The 16,186-nt window shown below is 45.3% G+C and overlaps 1 protein-coding gene across 5 annotated transcripts in view; it reads right to left on the reverse strand.

Annotated features, from left to right (window-relative positions):
* The window catches only part of LOC137309704 (inter-alpha-trypsin inhibitor heavy chain H6-like), an 85,963-nt gene that overhangs the window by 2,768 nt on the left and 67,009 nt on the right, over window positions 1–16,186 (reverse strand). For 4 of the 5 annotated variants that reach the window (XM_067977779.1, XM_067977783.1, XM_067977780.1 and 1 more), the window contains 2 exons: window positions 4,006–4,071; window positions 1,671–1,784 (listed from right to left, as the gene is read on the reverse strand). In XM_067977779.1, coding sequence (XP_067833880.1) covers window positions 1,671–1,784; window positions 4,006–4,071 — 180 coding nt within the window. The remainder of the gene's footprint in view (window positions 1–1,670; window positions 1,785–4,005; window positions 4,072–16,186) is intronic. The other variant, XM_067977782.1, reaches the window with a different exon arrangement.

The raw sequence follows: 16,186 nt of genomic DNA on the forward strand, positions 1-16,186 counted from the left end.
CATCCGTTGCTTTGTCACCTCCACTATTCCAATGCTCTCCTGGCCGGCCTCCCATCTTCCATCCTCCGTAAACTTAAAAGCTCATCCAGTACTTTGCTGCTCGTATCCTAACTCGCAGCAAGTCCCTTTCACCCATCGCCCGCTGTGCTCGCTGACCTACATTGGCTCCCAGTCCGGCAATGCCTCGATTTTAAAATTCTCATCCTCGTGTTCGAATCCTTTCATGACCTCCCCCCTCCCTATCTCTGTAACCTCCTCCAGCCTTTCAACCCTCTGAGATCCCTGCCCTCCTCTAATTCTGGCCTCTTGTCCATATCCCACTCCCTTCGCTCCACCATTGGCGGCCATGCCTTCAGCTGCCTAGGCCCCAACCATTGGAATTCCCTCCCGACACCTCTCTACCTCTCTCTCCTCCTGTAAGTCGCTCCTTAAAACCTACCTCTATGGGATCACCCCTCACTCTTCTAAACTCCGGACAGTATAGGCCCATTCTACTCAATCTCTCCTCATAGGACAACCCTCTCATCCCAGGAATCAATCTAGTGAACCTTTGTTGCACCGCCTCTAAAGCAAATATATCCTTCCTTAGATAAGGAGATCAAAACTGTACACAGTACTCCAGGTGAGGTCTCACCAAAGCCCTGTACAATTGTAGTAAGACTTCCTTACTCTTGTACTCCAACCCCCTTGCAATAAAGGCCAATATTCCATTTGCCTTCCTAATTGCTTGCCGTACCTGCATGCTAACTTCTTGTGTTTCTTGTACGAGGACACCCAAGTCTCTCTGAACACCAACATTTAATAGTTTCTCACCATTTAAAAAATATTCTGTTTTTCTATTCTTCCTACCAAAGTGAATAACCTCACATTTCCCCACATTATACTCCATCTGCCACCTTCTTGCCCACTCACTTAACCTGTCTATATCCCTTTGCAGACTCTGTGACCTCCTCACAGCTTACTTTCCCACCTAGCTTTGTATTGTCAGCAAACTTGGATACATTACACTCGGTCCCTTCATCTAAGTCATTAATATAGATTGTAAATAGCTGAGGCCCAAGCACTGATCCTTGCGGCACCCCACTAGTTACAGCCTGAGAATGACCCGTTTATCCCGACTCCACTTTCCCGCCCGATCCCCATATCCATTGATTCCCCTAGAGTCCAAAAATCTATCGATCTCAGTCTTGAATATACTCAACGGCTGAGCATCCACAGCCCTCTGGGTTAGAGAATTCCAAAGATTCACAACCCTCTGAGTGAAGAAATTCCTCCTCATCTCGGTCTTAAATGGCCGACCCCTTATCCTGCCCCCTCGTTCTATTGGAAGAAGAGCGGGGGGGAGTTCTCCCCGGTGTCCTGAGCCAACATTTATCCCTTAACCAACATCACAAAGCAGGTGATCTGGTCATTTATCACCTTGCTGTTTGTGGGATCTTGCTGTGCACAAATTGGCTGCTGCGTTTGCGACGTTACAACCGTGACTACACTTTAAAAGTATTTAATTGGTTGTGAAGCGCTTTGGGACGTCTTTAGGTGTTGAAAGGCGCTTGAGAAATGCAAGTCCTTTCTTTCTTTTTCTTTCCATGTGGGACCTTTTGCCGAGCGCAGTTGCTGCGATTCACTGTGGGTGCTTGGTCCTTATGGTCAATGAGGTACGAGACCCTTACCTGAGACATCATCAGAAACCAGCTGCAAGACATCCTCTGGCTTGCCGTCGATGGTGAAGCAAATCGTCTCGTTAGAGTTCGGGACTTTGACAACAAAATGAGGATCTCCGTCCGCTGCACAGGAGAGAAAGAAATCCGAGTTAATTAAAGGGTTAAATTACGAGGACCACGTGCATAAGCTTGGCTTCTATTCCATCGAGTATAGAAGGTTTAAGGGTGATCTGAATGAGGGGTTTAAAATGATTAAATGATTCGATAGGGTGGATACGGAGAAACTATTCCTCTGGTGGGAGAATCAAGAATGAGGGGGCACGATCTTAAAATTAGAGCCAGGCCATTCAGGGGTGATGTCAGGAAGCACTTCTTCTCACAAAGGGGAGTGGAAATCTGGAACTCTCTCCCCCAAAAAGCTGTTGAGGCTGGGGGTCAATTGAAAATTTCAAAACTAAGATTAATAGATTTTTGTTAGAACATAAGAAGTTGGGCAAGAGTATTAAGAGTTATGGAATCAGGGAGTTAAGATAGATCAGCCATGATCTAATTGAATGGCGGAACAGGCTTGAGGGGCTGAATGGCCACTAATCCCATCCCCTCAGTTCCATTCCCCTGCCCTTTCCCCACTCGGCCCATCGCCCCCTGTGCCCTCTCTCTGAAAGAGCTCTCCCCTCAGTCCCATTCCCCTGCCCTTTCCCCACTCGACCCATCGCCCCCTGTGCCCTCTCTCTGAAAGAGCTCTCCCCTCAGTCCCATTCCCCTGCCCTTTCCCCACCTGCCCATCGCCCCCTGTGCCCTCTCTCTGAAAGAGCTCTCCCCTCAGTCCCTTTCCCGCAGCCTTTCCCCACTCGGCCCATCGCTCCCTGTACCCTCTCTCTGAAAGAGCTCTCCCCTCAGTCCCAACCCCCTGTCCTTTCCCCATTTGTCCCATCGCCCATCAACATTCTGGGGGTCACCATTGACCAGAAACTTAACTGGACCAGCCATATAAATACTGTGGCTACAAGAACAGGTCAGAGGCTGGGTATTCTGTGGCGAGTGACTCACCTCCTGACTCCCCAAAGCCTTTCCACCATCTACAAGGCACAAGTCAGGAGTGTGATGGAATACTCTCCACTTGTCTGGATGAGTGCAGCTCCAACAACACTCAAGAAGCTCGACACCATCCAGGACAAAGCAGCCCGCTTGATTGGCACCCCATCTACCACCCTAAACATTCACTCCCTTCACCACTGGCGCACTGTGGCTGCAGTGTGTACCATCCACAGGATGCACTGCAGCAACTCGCCAAGGCTTCTTCGACAGCACCTCCCAAACCCGCGACCTCTACCACCTAGAAGGACAAGAGCAGCAGGTACATGGGAACAACACCACCTGCACGTTCCCCTCCAAGTCACACACCATCCCGACTTGGGTCAAAATCCTGGAACTCCCTTCCTAACAGCACTGTTGTGGAGATACCGGTGATGGACTGGGGTGGACAAATGTAAGGAATCTTACAACACCAGGTTATAGTCCAACAGTTTTATTTGAAAATCACAAGCTTTCGGAGCTTACCTCCTTCGTCAGGTGAGTGAGTGAAGTGACTCACTGTAAGATTCCTTACATTTTAACAGCACTGTGGGAGAACCTTCACCACACGGACTGCAGCGGTTCAAGAAGGCGGCTCTCCACCCCCTTCTCAAGGGCAATTAGGGATGGGCAATAAATGCCGGCCTCGCCAGCGACGCCCACATCCCATGAACGAATAAATAAAAAAAATCACAAAAATTCTCCTATCCTCTCCCTTCATTCTTTTGGTGCTGATCTTAAATTAATGCCCCCTAATTACCGACTCTCAGACCAGTGGAAATAGTTTTTCCCAATTTGTCGAAAGCCCTCCGAATTGTGAACCCCTGTATCAGATTTCCTCTTAACCTTCTCTGTTCTACGGCAACAACTACTTGTATTTATATAGCGCACTGAACCTCCCAAGGTACTTCACAGGAGTGATTATCATACAAAAATGTGACACCGAGCCACGTAAGGAGATATGAGGCCAGATCGCCAAGAGGTTGGTCAAAGAGGTAGGTTTTAAGGAGCGACTTAAAGGAGATAGAGAGAGGTTTAGGGAGGGAATTCCAGAGCTTGGGTACGAGGCAGCTGAAGGCCTCGGCCGCCAATGGCGGACTGATGAAATTCGGGGATGTACAAAAGGCCAGAATTGGAGGAGCGCAGAGATCTCGGGGGGGTTGTAGGGCTGGAGGAGGTCACAGAGATAGGGAAGGGTGAAGCCATGGAGGGATTTGAACACGAGGATGAGAATTTTTAAATTGAGGAGACGCAAATGCGGTTTTCTTACAAGTCTGTGGCTTCGTAACTTGGGCGAGTTGTACGTTAACCATGAACTTTAAAGCCAAGAGACTTCCTTTAAAAATATAAATTGAGGAAAACAAGGCAATTAATTAATATTTCAGACACATATACACAAACAAATATAAAAATATATACACACACACATACATATACAGACACATCCAGATAGAGATATAAATACATCAGCATACACACACACACACGTACACATAAAAATATATTGCCTGCATAGTATCAATGGGCCGAATGGCCTCCTTCTGTGCTGCACCCATCCTATGGCTCGACATATATAGACACACACACACACACACGCACATATACATATATGTATATATAAATAAAGGAACACAACAGAGGGCTTGGAAAGAATGTTGGGAAGAGGAGAGCAGCTGAGGTAAGTTGAAACATGTTGACATGAAGATGAACTTGGGTTTTAAAAGCCTGTTGATTCTAGGGGGAAGGGGAGGGAGAGGGAGCAATGGACGAATCTAACGAGGCGTCGCCGAAAACTGACTGAGCTCGCCTTCTCTTCTAATACTGACTGAGCTCGCCTTCTCTTCTAACACTGACTGAGCTCGCCTTCTCTTCTAATACTGACTGAGCTCACCTTCTCTTCTAATACTGACTGAGCTCACCTTCTCTTCTAACACTGACTGAGCTCGCCTTCTCTTCTAACACTGACTGAGCTCGCCTTCTCTTCGAACACTGACTGAGCTCACCTTCTCTTCTAATACTGACTGAGCTCACCTTCTCTTCTAATACTGACTGAGCTCACCTTCTCTTCTAATACTGACTGAGCTCACCTTCACTTCCAATACTGACTGAGCTCACCTTCTCTTCCAATACTGACTGAGCTCGCCTTCTCTTCTAATACTGACTGAGCTCACCTTCTCTTCTAATACTGACTGAGCTCGCCTTCTCTTCTAATACTGACTGAGCTCACCTTCTCCTCCAATACTGACTGAGCTCACCTTCTCTTCTAATACTGACTGAGCTCACCTTCTCTTCTAATACTGACTGAGCTCACCTTCTCTTCTAACACTGACTGAGCTCGCCTTCTCTTCTAACACTGACTGAGCTCGCCTTCTCTTCGAACACTGACTGAGCTCGCCTTCACTTCCAATACTGACTGAGCTCACCTTCTCTTCTAATACTGACTGAGCTCACCTTCTGTTCTAATGCTGACTGAGCTCACCTTCTCTTCTAATACTGACTGAGCTCACCTTCACTTCCAATACTGACTGAGCTCACCTTCTCTTCCAATACTGACTGAGCTCGCCTTCTCTTCTAATACTGACTGAGCTCACCTTCTCTTCTAATACTGACTGAGCTCGCCTTCTCTTCTAATACTGACTGAGCTCGCCTTCTCTTCTAATACTGACTGAGCTCACCTTCTCTTCTAATACTGACTGAGCTCGCCTTCTCTTCTAATACTGACTGAGCTCACCTTCTCCTCCAATACTGACTGAGCTCACCTTCTCTTCTAATACTGACTGAGCTCGCCTTCTCTTCTAATACTGACTGAGCTCACCTTCTCTTCTAATACTGACTGAGCTCACCTTCTCTTCTAATACTGACTGAGCTCACCTTCTCTTCTAATACTGACTGAGCTCACCTTCTCTTCTAATACTGACTGAGCTCACCTTCTCTTCTAATACTGACTGAGCTCACCTTCTCTTCTAATACTGACTGAGCTCACCTTCTCTTCTAATACTGACTGAGCTCACCTTCTCTTCTAATACTGACTGAGCTCACCTTCTCTTCTAATACTGACTGAGCTCACCTTCTCTTCTAATACTGACTGAGCTCACCTTCTCTTCTAAGACTGACTGAGCTCACCTTCTCTTCTAATACTGACTGAGCTCACCTTCTCTTCTAATACTGACTGAGCTCACCTTCTCTTCTAATACTGACTGAGCTCATCTTCTCTTCTAATACTGACTGAGCTCACCTTCTCTTCTAATACTGACTGAGCTCACCTTCTCTTCTAATACTGACAGAGCTCACCTTCTCTTCTAATACTGATTGAGCTCACCTTCTCTTCTAATACTGACTGAGCTCACCTTCTCTTCTAATACTGACTGAGCTCACCTTCTCTTCTAATACTGACTGAGCTCACCTTCTCTTCTAATACTGACTGAGCTCACCTTCTCTTCTAATACTGACTGAGCTCACCTTCTCTTCCAATACTGACTGAGCTCACCTTCTCTTCTAATACTGACTGAGCTCACCTTCTCTTCCAATACTGACTGAGCTCACCTTCTCTTCTAATACTGACTGAGCTCACCTTCTCTTCTAATACTGACTGAGCTCACCTTCTCTTCTAAAACTGACTGAGCTCACCTTCTCTTCTAATACTGACTGAGCTCACCTTCTCTGCTAATACTGACTGAGCTCACCTTCTCTGCTAACACTGACTGAGCTCACCTTCTCTTCTAATACTGACTGAGCTCACCTTCTCTTCTAATACTGACTGAGCTCACCTTCTCTTCTAATACTGACTGAGCTCACCTTCTCTTCTAATACTGACTGAGCTCACCTTCTCCTCTAACACTGACTGAGCTCACCTTCTCCTCTAATACTGACTGAGCTCACCTTCTCTTCTAACACTGACTGAGCTCACCTTCTCTTCTAATACTGACTGAGCTCACCTTCTCTTCTAATACTGACTGAGCTCACCTTCTCTTCTAATACTGACTGAGCTCACCTTCTCTTCTAATACTGACTGAACTCACCTTCTCTTCGAATACTGACTGAGCTCACCTTCTCTTCTAACACTGACTGAGCTCACCTTCTCTTCTAATACTGACTGAGCTCACCTTCTCTTCTAATACTGACTGAGCTCACCTTCTCTTCTAATACTGACTGAGCTCACCTTCTCTTCTAACACTGACTGAGCTCGCCTTCTCTTCTAATACTGACTGAGCTCACCTTCTCTTCTAATACTGACTGAGCTCACCTTCTCTTCTAATACTGACTGAGCTCACCTTCTCTTCTAATACTGACTGAGCTCACCTTCTCTTCTAATACTGACTGAGCTCACCTTCTCTTCTAATACTGACTGAGCTCACCTTCTCTTCCAACACTGACTGAGCTCACCTTCTCTTCTAACACTGACTGAGCTCACCTTCTCTTCTAATACTGACTGAGCTCACCTTCTCTTCTAACACTGACTGAGCTCACCTTCTCTTCTAACACTGACTGAGCTCACCTTCTCTTCTAATACTGACTGAGCTCAGCTTCTCTTCTAACACTGACTGAGCTCTCGTTCTCTTCTAATACTGACTGAGCTCACCTTCTCTTCTAATACTGACTGAGCTCACCTTCTCTTCTAATACTGACTGAGCTCGCCTTCTCTTCTAATACTGACTGAGCTCACCTTCTCTTCCAATACTGACTGAGCTCACCTTCTCTTCCAATACTGACTGAGCTCACCTTCTCTTCTAATACTGACTGAGCTCACCTTCTCTTCTAATACTGACTGAGCTCACCTTCTCTTCTAATACTGACTGAGCTCACCTTCTCTTCTAATACTGACTGAGCTCACCTTCTCTGCTAATACTGACTGAGCTCACCTTCTCTGCTAACACTGACTGAGCTCACCTTCTCTTCTAATACTGACTGAGCTCACCTTCTCTTCTAATACTGACTGAGCTCACCTTCTCTTCTAATACTGACTGAGCTCACCTTCTCTTCTAATACTGACTGAGCTCACCTTCTCCTCTAACACTGACTGAGCTCACCTTCTCCTCTAATACTGACTGAGCTCACCTTCTCTTCTAATACTGACTGAGCTCACCTTCTCTTCTAATACTGACTGAGCTCACCTTCTCTTCCAATACTGACTGAGCTCACCTTCTCTTCTAATACTGACTGAGCTCACCTTCTCTTCTAATACTGACTGAGCTCACCTTCTCTTCTAATACTGACTGAGCTCACCTTCTCTTCTAATACTGACTGAGCTCACCTTCTCTGCTAATACTGACTGAGCTCACCTTCTCTGCTAACACTGACTGAGCTCACCTTCTCTTCTAATACTGACTGAGCTCACCTTCTCTTCTAATACTGACTGAGCTCACCTTCTCTTCTAATACTGACTGAGCTCACCTTCTCTTCTAATACTGACTGAGCTCACCTTCTCCTCTAACACTGACTGAGCTCACCTTCTCCTCTAATACTGACTGAGCTCACCTTCTCTTCTAACACTGACTGAGCTCACCTTCTCTTCTAATACTGACTGAGCTCACCTTCTCTTCTAATACTGACTGAGCTCACCTTCTCTTCTAATACTGACTGAGCTCACCTTCTCTTCTAATACTGACTGAACTCACCTTCTCTTCGAATACTGACTGAGCTCACCTTCTCTTCTAACACTGACTGAGCTCACCTTCTCTTCTAATACTGACTGAGCTCACCTTCTCTTCTAATACTGACTGAGCTCACCTTCTCTTCTAATACTGACTGAGCTCACCTTCTCTTCTAACACTGACTGAGCTCGCCTTCTCTTCTAATACTGACTGAGCTCACCTTCTCTTCTAATACTGACTGAGCTCACCTTCTCTTCTAATACTGACTGAGCTCACCTTCTCTTCTAATACTGACTGAGCTCACCTTCTCTTCTAATACTGACTGAGCTCACCTTCTCTTCTAATACTGACTGAGCTCACCTTCTCTTCCAACACTGACTGAGCTCACCTTCTCTTCTAACACTGACTGAGCTCACCTTCTCTTCTAATACTGACTGAGCTCACCTTCTCTTCTAACACTGACTGAGCTCACCTTCTCTTCTAACACTGACTGAGCTCACCTTCTCTTCTAATACTGACTGAGCTCAGCTTCTCTTCTAACACTGACTGAGCTCTCGTTCTCTTCTAATACTGACTGAGCTCACCTTCTCTTCTAATACTGACTGAGCTCACCTTCTCTTCTAATACTGACTGAGCTCGCCTTCTCTTCTAATACTGACTGAGCTCACCTTCTCTTCCAATACTGACTGAGCTCTCGTTCTCTTCTAATACTGACTGAGCTCGCCTTCTCTTCTAATACTGACTGAGCTCACCTTCTCTTCCAATACTGACTGAGCTCTCGTTCTCTTCTAATACTGACTGAGCTCACCTTCTCTTCTAATACTGACTGAGCTCACCTTCTCTTCTAATACTGACTGAGCTCATCTTCTCTTCTAATACTGACTGAGCTCACCTTCTCTTCTAATACTGACTGAGCTCACCTTCTCTTCTAATACTGACTGAGCTCACCTTCTCTTCTAATACTGACTGAGCTCATCTTCTCTTCTAATACTGACTGAGCTCACCTTCTCTTCTAATACTGACTGAGCTCACCTTCTCTTCTAATACTGACTGAGCTCACCTTCTCTTCTAATACTGACTGAGCTCACCTTCTCTTCTAATACTGACTGAGCTCACCTTCTCTTCTAATACTGACTGAGCTCACCTTCTCTTCTAATACTGACTGAGCTCACCTTCTCTTCTAATACTGACTGAGCTCACCTTCTCTTCTAATACTGACTGAGCTCACCTTCTCTTCTAATACTGACTGAGCTCACCTTCTCTTCTAATACTGACTGAGCTCACCTTCTCTTCTAATACTGACTGAGCTCACCTTCTCTTCTAATACTGACTGAGCTCACCTTCTCTTCTAATACTGACTGAGCTCACCTTCTCTTCTAATACTGACTGAGCTCACCTTCTCTGCTAATACTGACTGAGCTCACCTTCTCTGCTAACACTGACTGAGCTCACCTTCTCTTCTAATACTGACTGAGCTCACCTTCTCTTCTCACACTGACTGAGCTCACGTTCTCTTCTCACACTGACTGAGCTCACCTTCTCTTCTAATACTGACTGAGCTCACCTTCTCTTCTAATACTGACTGAGCTCACCTTCTCTTCTAACACTGACTGAGCTCACCTTCTCTTCTAATACTGACTGAGCTCACCTTCTCTTCCAATACTGACTGAGCTCACCTTCTCTTCTAATACTGACTGAGCTCACCTTCTCTTCTAACACTGACTGAGCTCACCTTCTCTTCTAATACTGACTGAGCTCAGCTTCTCATCTAACACTGACTGAGCTCTAGTTCTCTTCTAATACTGACTGAGCTCACCTTCTCTTCTAATACTGACTGAGCTCACCTTCTCTTCTAATACTGACTGAGCTCGCCTTCTCTTCTAATACTGACTGAGCTCACCTTCTCTTCCAATACTGACTGAGCTCTCGTTCTCTTCTAATACTGACTGAGCTCACCTTCTCTTCGAACACTGACTGAGCTCACCTTCTCTTCGAATACTGACTGAGCTCACCTTCTCTTCTAATACTGACTGAGCTCACCTTCTCTTCTAATACTGACTGAGCTCGCCTTCTCTTCTAATACTGACTGAGCTCGCCTTCTCTTCTAATACTGACTGAGCTCACCTTCTCTTCTAATACTGACTGAGCTCGCCTTCTCTTCTAATACTGACTGAGCTCACCTTCTCTTCTAATACTGACTGAGCTCACCTTCTCTTCTGATACTGACTGAGCTCACCTTCTCCTCTGATACTGACTGAGCTCACCTTCTCTTCTAATACTGACTGAGCTCACCTTCTCTTCTAATACTGACTGAGCTCACCTTCTCTTCTAATACTGACTGAGCTCACCTTCTCTTCTAATACTGACTGAGCTCACCTTCTCTTCTAATACTGACTGAGCTCACCTTCTCTTCTAATACTGACTGAGCTCACCTTCTCCTCTAACACTGACTGAGCTCACCTTCTCTTCTAATACTGACTGAGCTCACCTTCTCTTCTAATACTGACTGAGCTCACCTTCTCTTCTAATACTGACTGAGCTCACCTTCTCTTCTAATACTGACTGAGCTCACCTTCTCTTCTAATACTGACTGAGCTCACCTTCTCTTCTAATACTGACTGAGCTCACCTTCTCTTCTAACACTGACTGAGCTCACCTTCTCTTCTAATACTGACTGAGCTCACCTTCTCTTCTAATACTGACTGAACTCACCTTCTCTTCGAATACTGACTGAGCTCACCTTCTCTTCTAATACTGACTGAGCTCACCTTCTCTTCTAATACTGACTGAGCTCACCTTCTCTTCTAATACTGACTGAGCTCACCTTCTCTTCTAATACTGACTGAGCTCACCTTCTCTTCTAATACTGACTGAGCTCACCTTCTCTTCTAATACTGACTGAGCTCACCTTCTCTTCTAATACTGACTGAGCTCACCTTCTCTTCTAATACTGACTGAGCTCACCTTCTCTTCTAATACTGACTGAGCTCACCTTCTCTTCTAATACTGACTGAGCTCACCTTCTCTTCTAATACTGACTGAGCTCACCTTCTCTTCTAACACTGACTGAGCTCTCGTTCTCTTCTAACACTGACTGAGCTCTCGTTCTCTTCTAATACTGACTGAGCTCACCTTCTCTTCTAATACTGACTGAGCTCCCCTTCTCTTCTAATACTGACTGAGCTCGCCTTCTCTTCCAATACTGACTGAGCTCACCTTCTCTTCCAATACTGACTGAGCTCACCTTCTCTTCTAATACTGACTGAGCTCACCTTCTCTTCTAACACTGACTGAGCTCACCTTCTCTTCTAATACTGACTGAGCTCACCTTCTCTTCTAATACTGACTGAGCTCACCTTCTCTTCTAATACTGACTGAGCTCACCTTCTCTTCTAATACTGACTGAGCTCGCCTTCTCTTCTAATACTGACTGAGCTCGCCTTCTCTTCTAATACTGACTGAGCTCACCTTCTCTTCTAATACTGACTGAGCTCGCCTTCTCTTCTAATACTGACTGAGCTCGCCTTCTCTTCTAATACTGACTGAGCTCACCTTCTCTTCTAATACTGACTGAGCTCACCTTCTCCTCTGATACTGACTGAGCTCACCTTCTCTTCTAATACTGACTGAGCTCACCTTCTCTTCTAATACTGACTGAGCTCACCTTCTCTTCTAATACTGACTGAGCTCACCTTCTCTTCTAATACTGACTGAGCTCACCTTCTCTTCTAATACTGACTGAGCTCACCTTCTCTTCTAATACTGACTGAGCTCACCTTCTCCTCTAATACTGACTGAGCTCACCTTCTCTTCTAATACTGACTGAGCTCACCTTCTCTTCTAATACTGACTGAGCTCACCTTCTCTTCTAATACTGACTGAGCTCACCTTCTCTTCTAATACTGACTGAGCTCACCTTCTCTTCGAATACTGACTGAGCTCACCTTCTCTTCTAACACTGACTGAGCTCACCTTCTCTTCTAATACTGACTGAGCTCACCTTCTCTTCTAACACTGACTGAGCTCACGTTCTCTTCTAATACTGACTGAGCTCACCTTCTCTTCTAATACGGACTGAGCTCACCTTCTCTTCTAATACTGACTGAGCTCACCTTCTCTTCTAATACTGACTGAGCTCACCTTCTCTTCTAATACTGACTGAGCTCACCTTCTCTTCTAACACTGACTGAGCTCACCTTCTCTTCTAATACTGACTGAGCTCACCTTCTCTTCTAATACTGACTGAGCTCACCTTCTCTTCTAATACTGACTGAGCTCACCTTCTCCTCTAACACTGACTGAGCTCACCTTCTCTTCTAATACTGACTGAGCTCACCTTCTCTTCTAATACTGACTGAGCTCACCTTCTCTTCTAATACTGACTGAGCTCACCTTCTCTTCTAATACTGACTGAGCTCACCTTCTCTTCTAATACTGACTGAGCTCACCTTCTCTTCTAATACTGACTGAGCTCACCTTCTCTTCTAACACTGACTGAGCTCACCTTCTCTTCTAATACTGACTGAGCTCACCTTCTCTTCTAATACTGACTGAACTCACCTTCTCTTCGAATACTGACTGAGCTCACCTTCTCTTCTAATACTGACTGAGCTCACCTTCTCTTCTAATACTGACTGAGCTCACCTTCTCTTCTAATACTGACTGAGCTCACCTTCTCTTCTAATACTGACTGAGCTCACCTTCTCTTCTAATACTGACTGAGCTCACCTTCTCTTCTAATACTGACTGAGCTCGCCTTCTCTTCTAATACTGACTGAGCTCGCCTTCTCTTCTAATACTGACTGAGCTCACCTTCTCTTCTAATACTGACTGAGCTCACCTTCTCTTCTAATACTGACTGAGCTCACCTTCTCTTCTAACACTGACTGAGCTCACCTTCTCTTCTAACACTGACTGAGCTCACCTTCTCTTCTAATACTGACTGAGCTCACCTTCTCTTCTAATACTGACTGAGCTCACCTTCTCTTCTAATACTGACTGAGCTCACCTTCTCTTCTAATACTGACTGAGCTCACCTTCTCTTCTAATACTGACTGAGCTCACCTTCTCTTCTAATACTGACTGAGCTCACCTTCTCTTCTAATACTGACTGAGCTCACCTTCTCTTCTAACACTGACTGAGCTCTCGTTCTCTTCTAACACTGACTGAGCTCTCGTTCTCTTCTAATACTGACTGAGCTCACCTTCTCTTCTAATACTGACTGAGCTCCCCTTCTCTTCTAATACTGACTGAGCTCGCCTTCTCTTCCAATACTGACTGAGCTCACCTTCTCTTCCAATACTGACTGAGCTCACCTTCTCTTCTAATACTGACTGAGCTCACCTTCTCTTCTAACACTGACTGAGCTCACCTTCTCTTCTAATACTGACTGAGCTCACCTTCTCTTCTAATACTGACTGAGCTCACCTTCTCTTCTAATACTGACTGAGCTCACCTTCTCTTCTAATACTGACTGAGCTCGCCTTCTCTTCTAATACTGACTGAGCTCGCCTTCTCTTCTAATACTGACTGAGCTCACCTTCTCTTCTAATACTGACTGAGCTCGCCTTCTCTTCTAATACTGACTGAGCTCGCCTTCTCTTCTAATACTGACTGAGCTCACCTTCTCTTCTAATACTGACTGAGCTCACCTTCTCCTCTGATACTGACTGAGCTCACCTTCTCTTCTAATACTGACTGAGCTCACCATCTCTTCTAATACTGACTGAGCTCACCTTCTCTTCTAATACTGACTGAGCTCACCTTCTCTTCTAATACTGACTGAGCTCACCTTCTCTTCTAATACTGACTGAGCTCACCTTCTCTTCTAATACTGACTGAGCTCACCTTCTCCTCTAATACTGACTGAGCTCACCTTCTCTTCTAATACTGACTGAGCTCACCTTCTCTTCTAATACTGACTGAGCTCACCTTCTCTTCTAATACTGACTGAGCTCACCTTCTCTTCTAATACTGACTGAGCTCACCTTCTCTTCGAATACTGACTGAGCTCACCTTCTCTTCTAACACTGACTGAGCTCACCTTCTCTTCTAATACTGACTGAGCTCACCTTCTCTTCTAACACTGACTGAGCTCACGTTCTCTTCTAATACTGACTGAGCTCACCTTCTCTTCTAATACGGACTGAGCTCACCTTCTCTTCTAATACTGACTGAGCTCACCTTCTCTTCTAATACTGACTGAGCTCACCTTCTCTTCTAATACTGACTGAGCTCACCTTCTCTTCTAACACTGACTGAGCTCACCTTCTCTTCTAATACTGACTGAGCTCACCTTCTCTTCTAATACTGACTGAGCTCACCTTCTCTTCTAATACTGACTGAGCTCACCTTCTCTTCTAATACTGACTGAGCTCACCTTCTCTTCTAACACTGACTGAGCTCACCTTCTCTTCTAATACTGACTGAGCTCACCTTCTCTTCTAATACTGACTGAGCTCACCTTCTCTTCCAATACTGACTGAGCTCACCTTCTCTTCTAATACTGACTGAACTCACCTTCTCTTCCAATACTGACTGAGCTCACCTTCTCTTCTAATACTGACTGAGCTCACCTTCTCTTCTAATACTGACTGAGCTCACCTTCTCTTCTAATACTGACTGAGCTCACCTTCTCTTCCAATACTGACTGAGCTCACCTTCTCTTCTAATACTGACTGAACTCACCTTCTCTTCGAATACTGACTGAGCTCACCTTCTCTTCTAATACTGACTGAGCTCACCTTCTCTTCTAATACTGACTGAGCTCACCTTCTCTTCTAATACTGACTGAGCTCACCTTCTCTTCTAATACTGACTGAGCTCACCTTCTCTTCTAATACTGACTGAGCTCACCTTCTCTTCTAATACTGACTGAGCTCACCTTCTCTTCTAATACTGACTGAGCTCGCCTTCTCTTCTAATACTGACTGAGCTCACCTTCTCTTCTAATACTGACTGAGCTCACCTTCTCTTCTAATACTGACTGAGCTCACCTTCTCTTCTAATACTGACTGAGCTCACCTTCTCCTCTAATACTGACTGAGCTCACCTTCTCTTCTAATACTGACTGAGCTCACCTTCTCTTCTAACACTGACTGAGCTCACCTTCTCTTCTAATACTGACTGAGCTCACCTTCTCTTCTAACACTGACTGAGCTCACCTTCTCTTCTAATACTGACTGAGCTCAGCTTCTCTTCTAACACTGACTGAGCTCTCGTTCTCTTCTAATACTGACTGAGCTCACCTTCTCTTCTAATACTGACTGAGCTCACCTTCTCTTCTAATACTGACTGAGCTCACCTTCTCTGCTAATACTGACTGAGCTCACCTTCTCTTCTAATACTGACTGAGCTCGCCTTCTCTTCTAATACTGACTGAGCTCACCTTCTCTTCTAACACTGACTGAGCTCACCTTCTCTTCTAATACTGACTGAGCTCACCTTCTCTTCGAATACTGACTGAGCTCACCTTCTCTTCTAATACTGACTGAGCTCGCCTTCTCTTCTAATACTGACTGAGCTCACCTTCTCTTCTAACACTGACTGAGCTCACCTTCTCTTCTAACACTGACTGAGCTCACCTTCTCTTCTAATACTGACTGAGCTCACCTTCTCTTCTAACACTGACTGAGCTCACCTTCTCTTCTAATACTGACTGAGCTCAGCTTCTCTTCTAACACTGACTGAGCTCTCGTTCTCTTCTAATACTGACTGAGCTCACCTTCTCTTCTAATACTGACTGAGCTCACCTTCTCTTCTAATAGTGACTGAGCTCACCTTCTCTTCTAATACTGACTGAGCTCACCTTCTCTGCTAATACTGACTGAGCTCACCTTCTCTTCTAATACTGACTGAGC

Source organism: Heptranchias perlo, unplaced genomic scaffold (assembly GCF_035084215.1).
Source record: "Heptranchias perlo isolate sHepPer1 unplaced genomic scaffold, sHepPer1.hap1 HAP1_SCAFFOLD_178, whole genome shotgun sequence".
Taxonomy (NCBI): Eukaryota; Metazoa; Chordata; class Chondrichthyes; order Hexanchiformes; family Hexanchidae; genus Heptranchias; species Heptranchias perlo.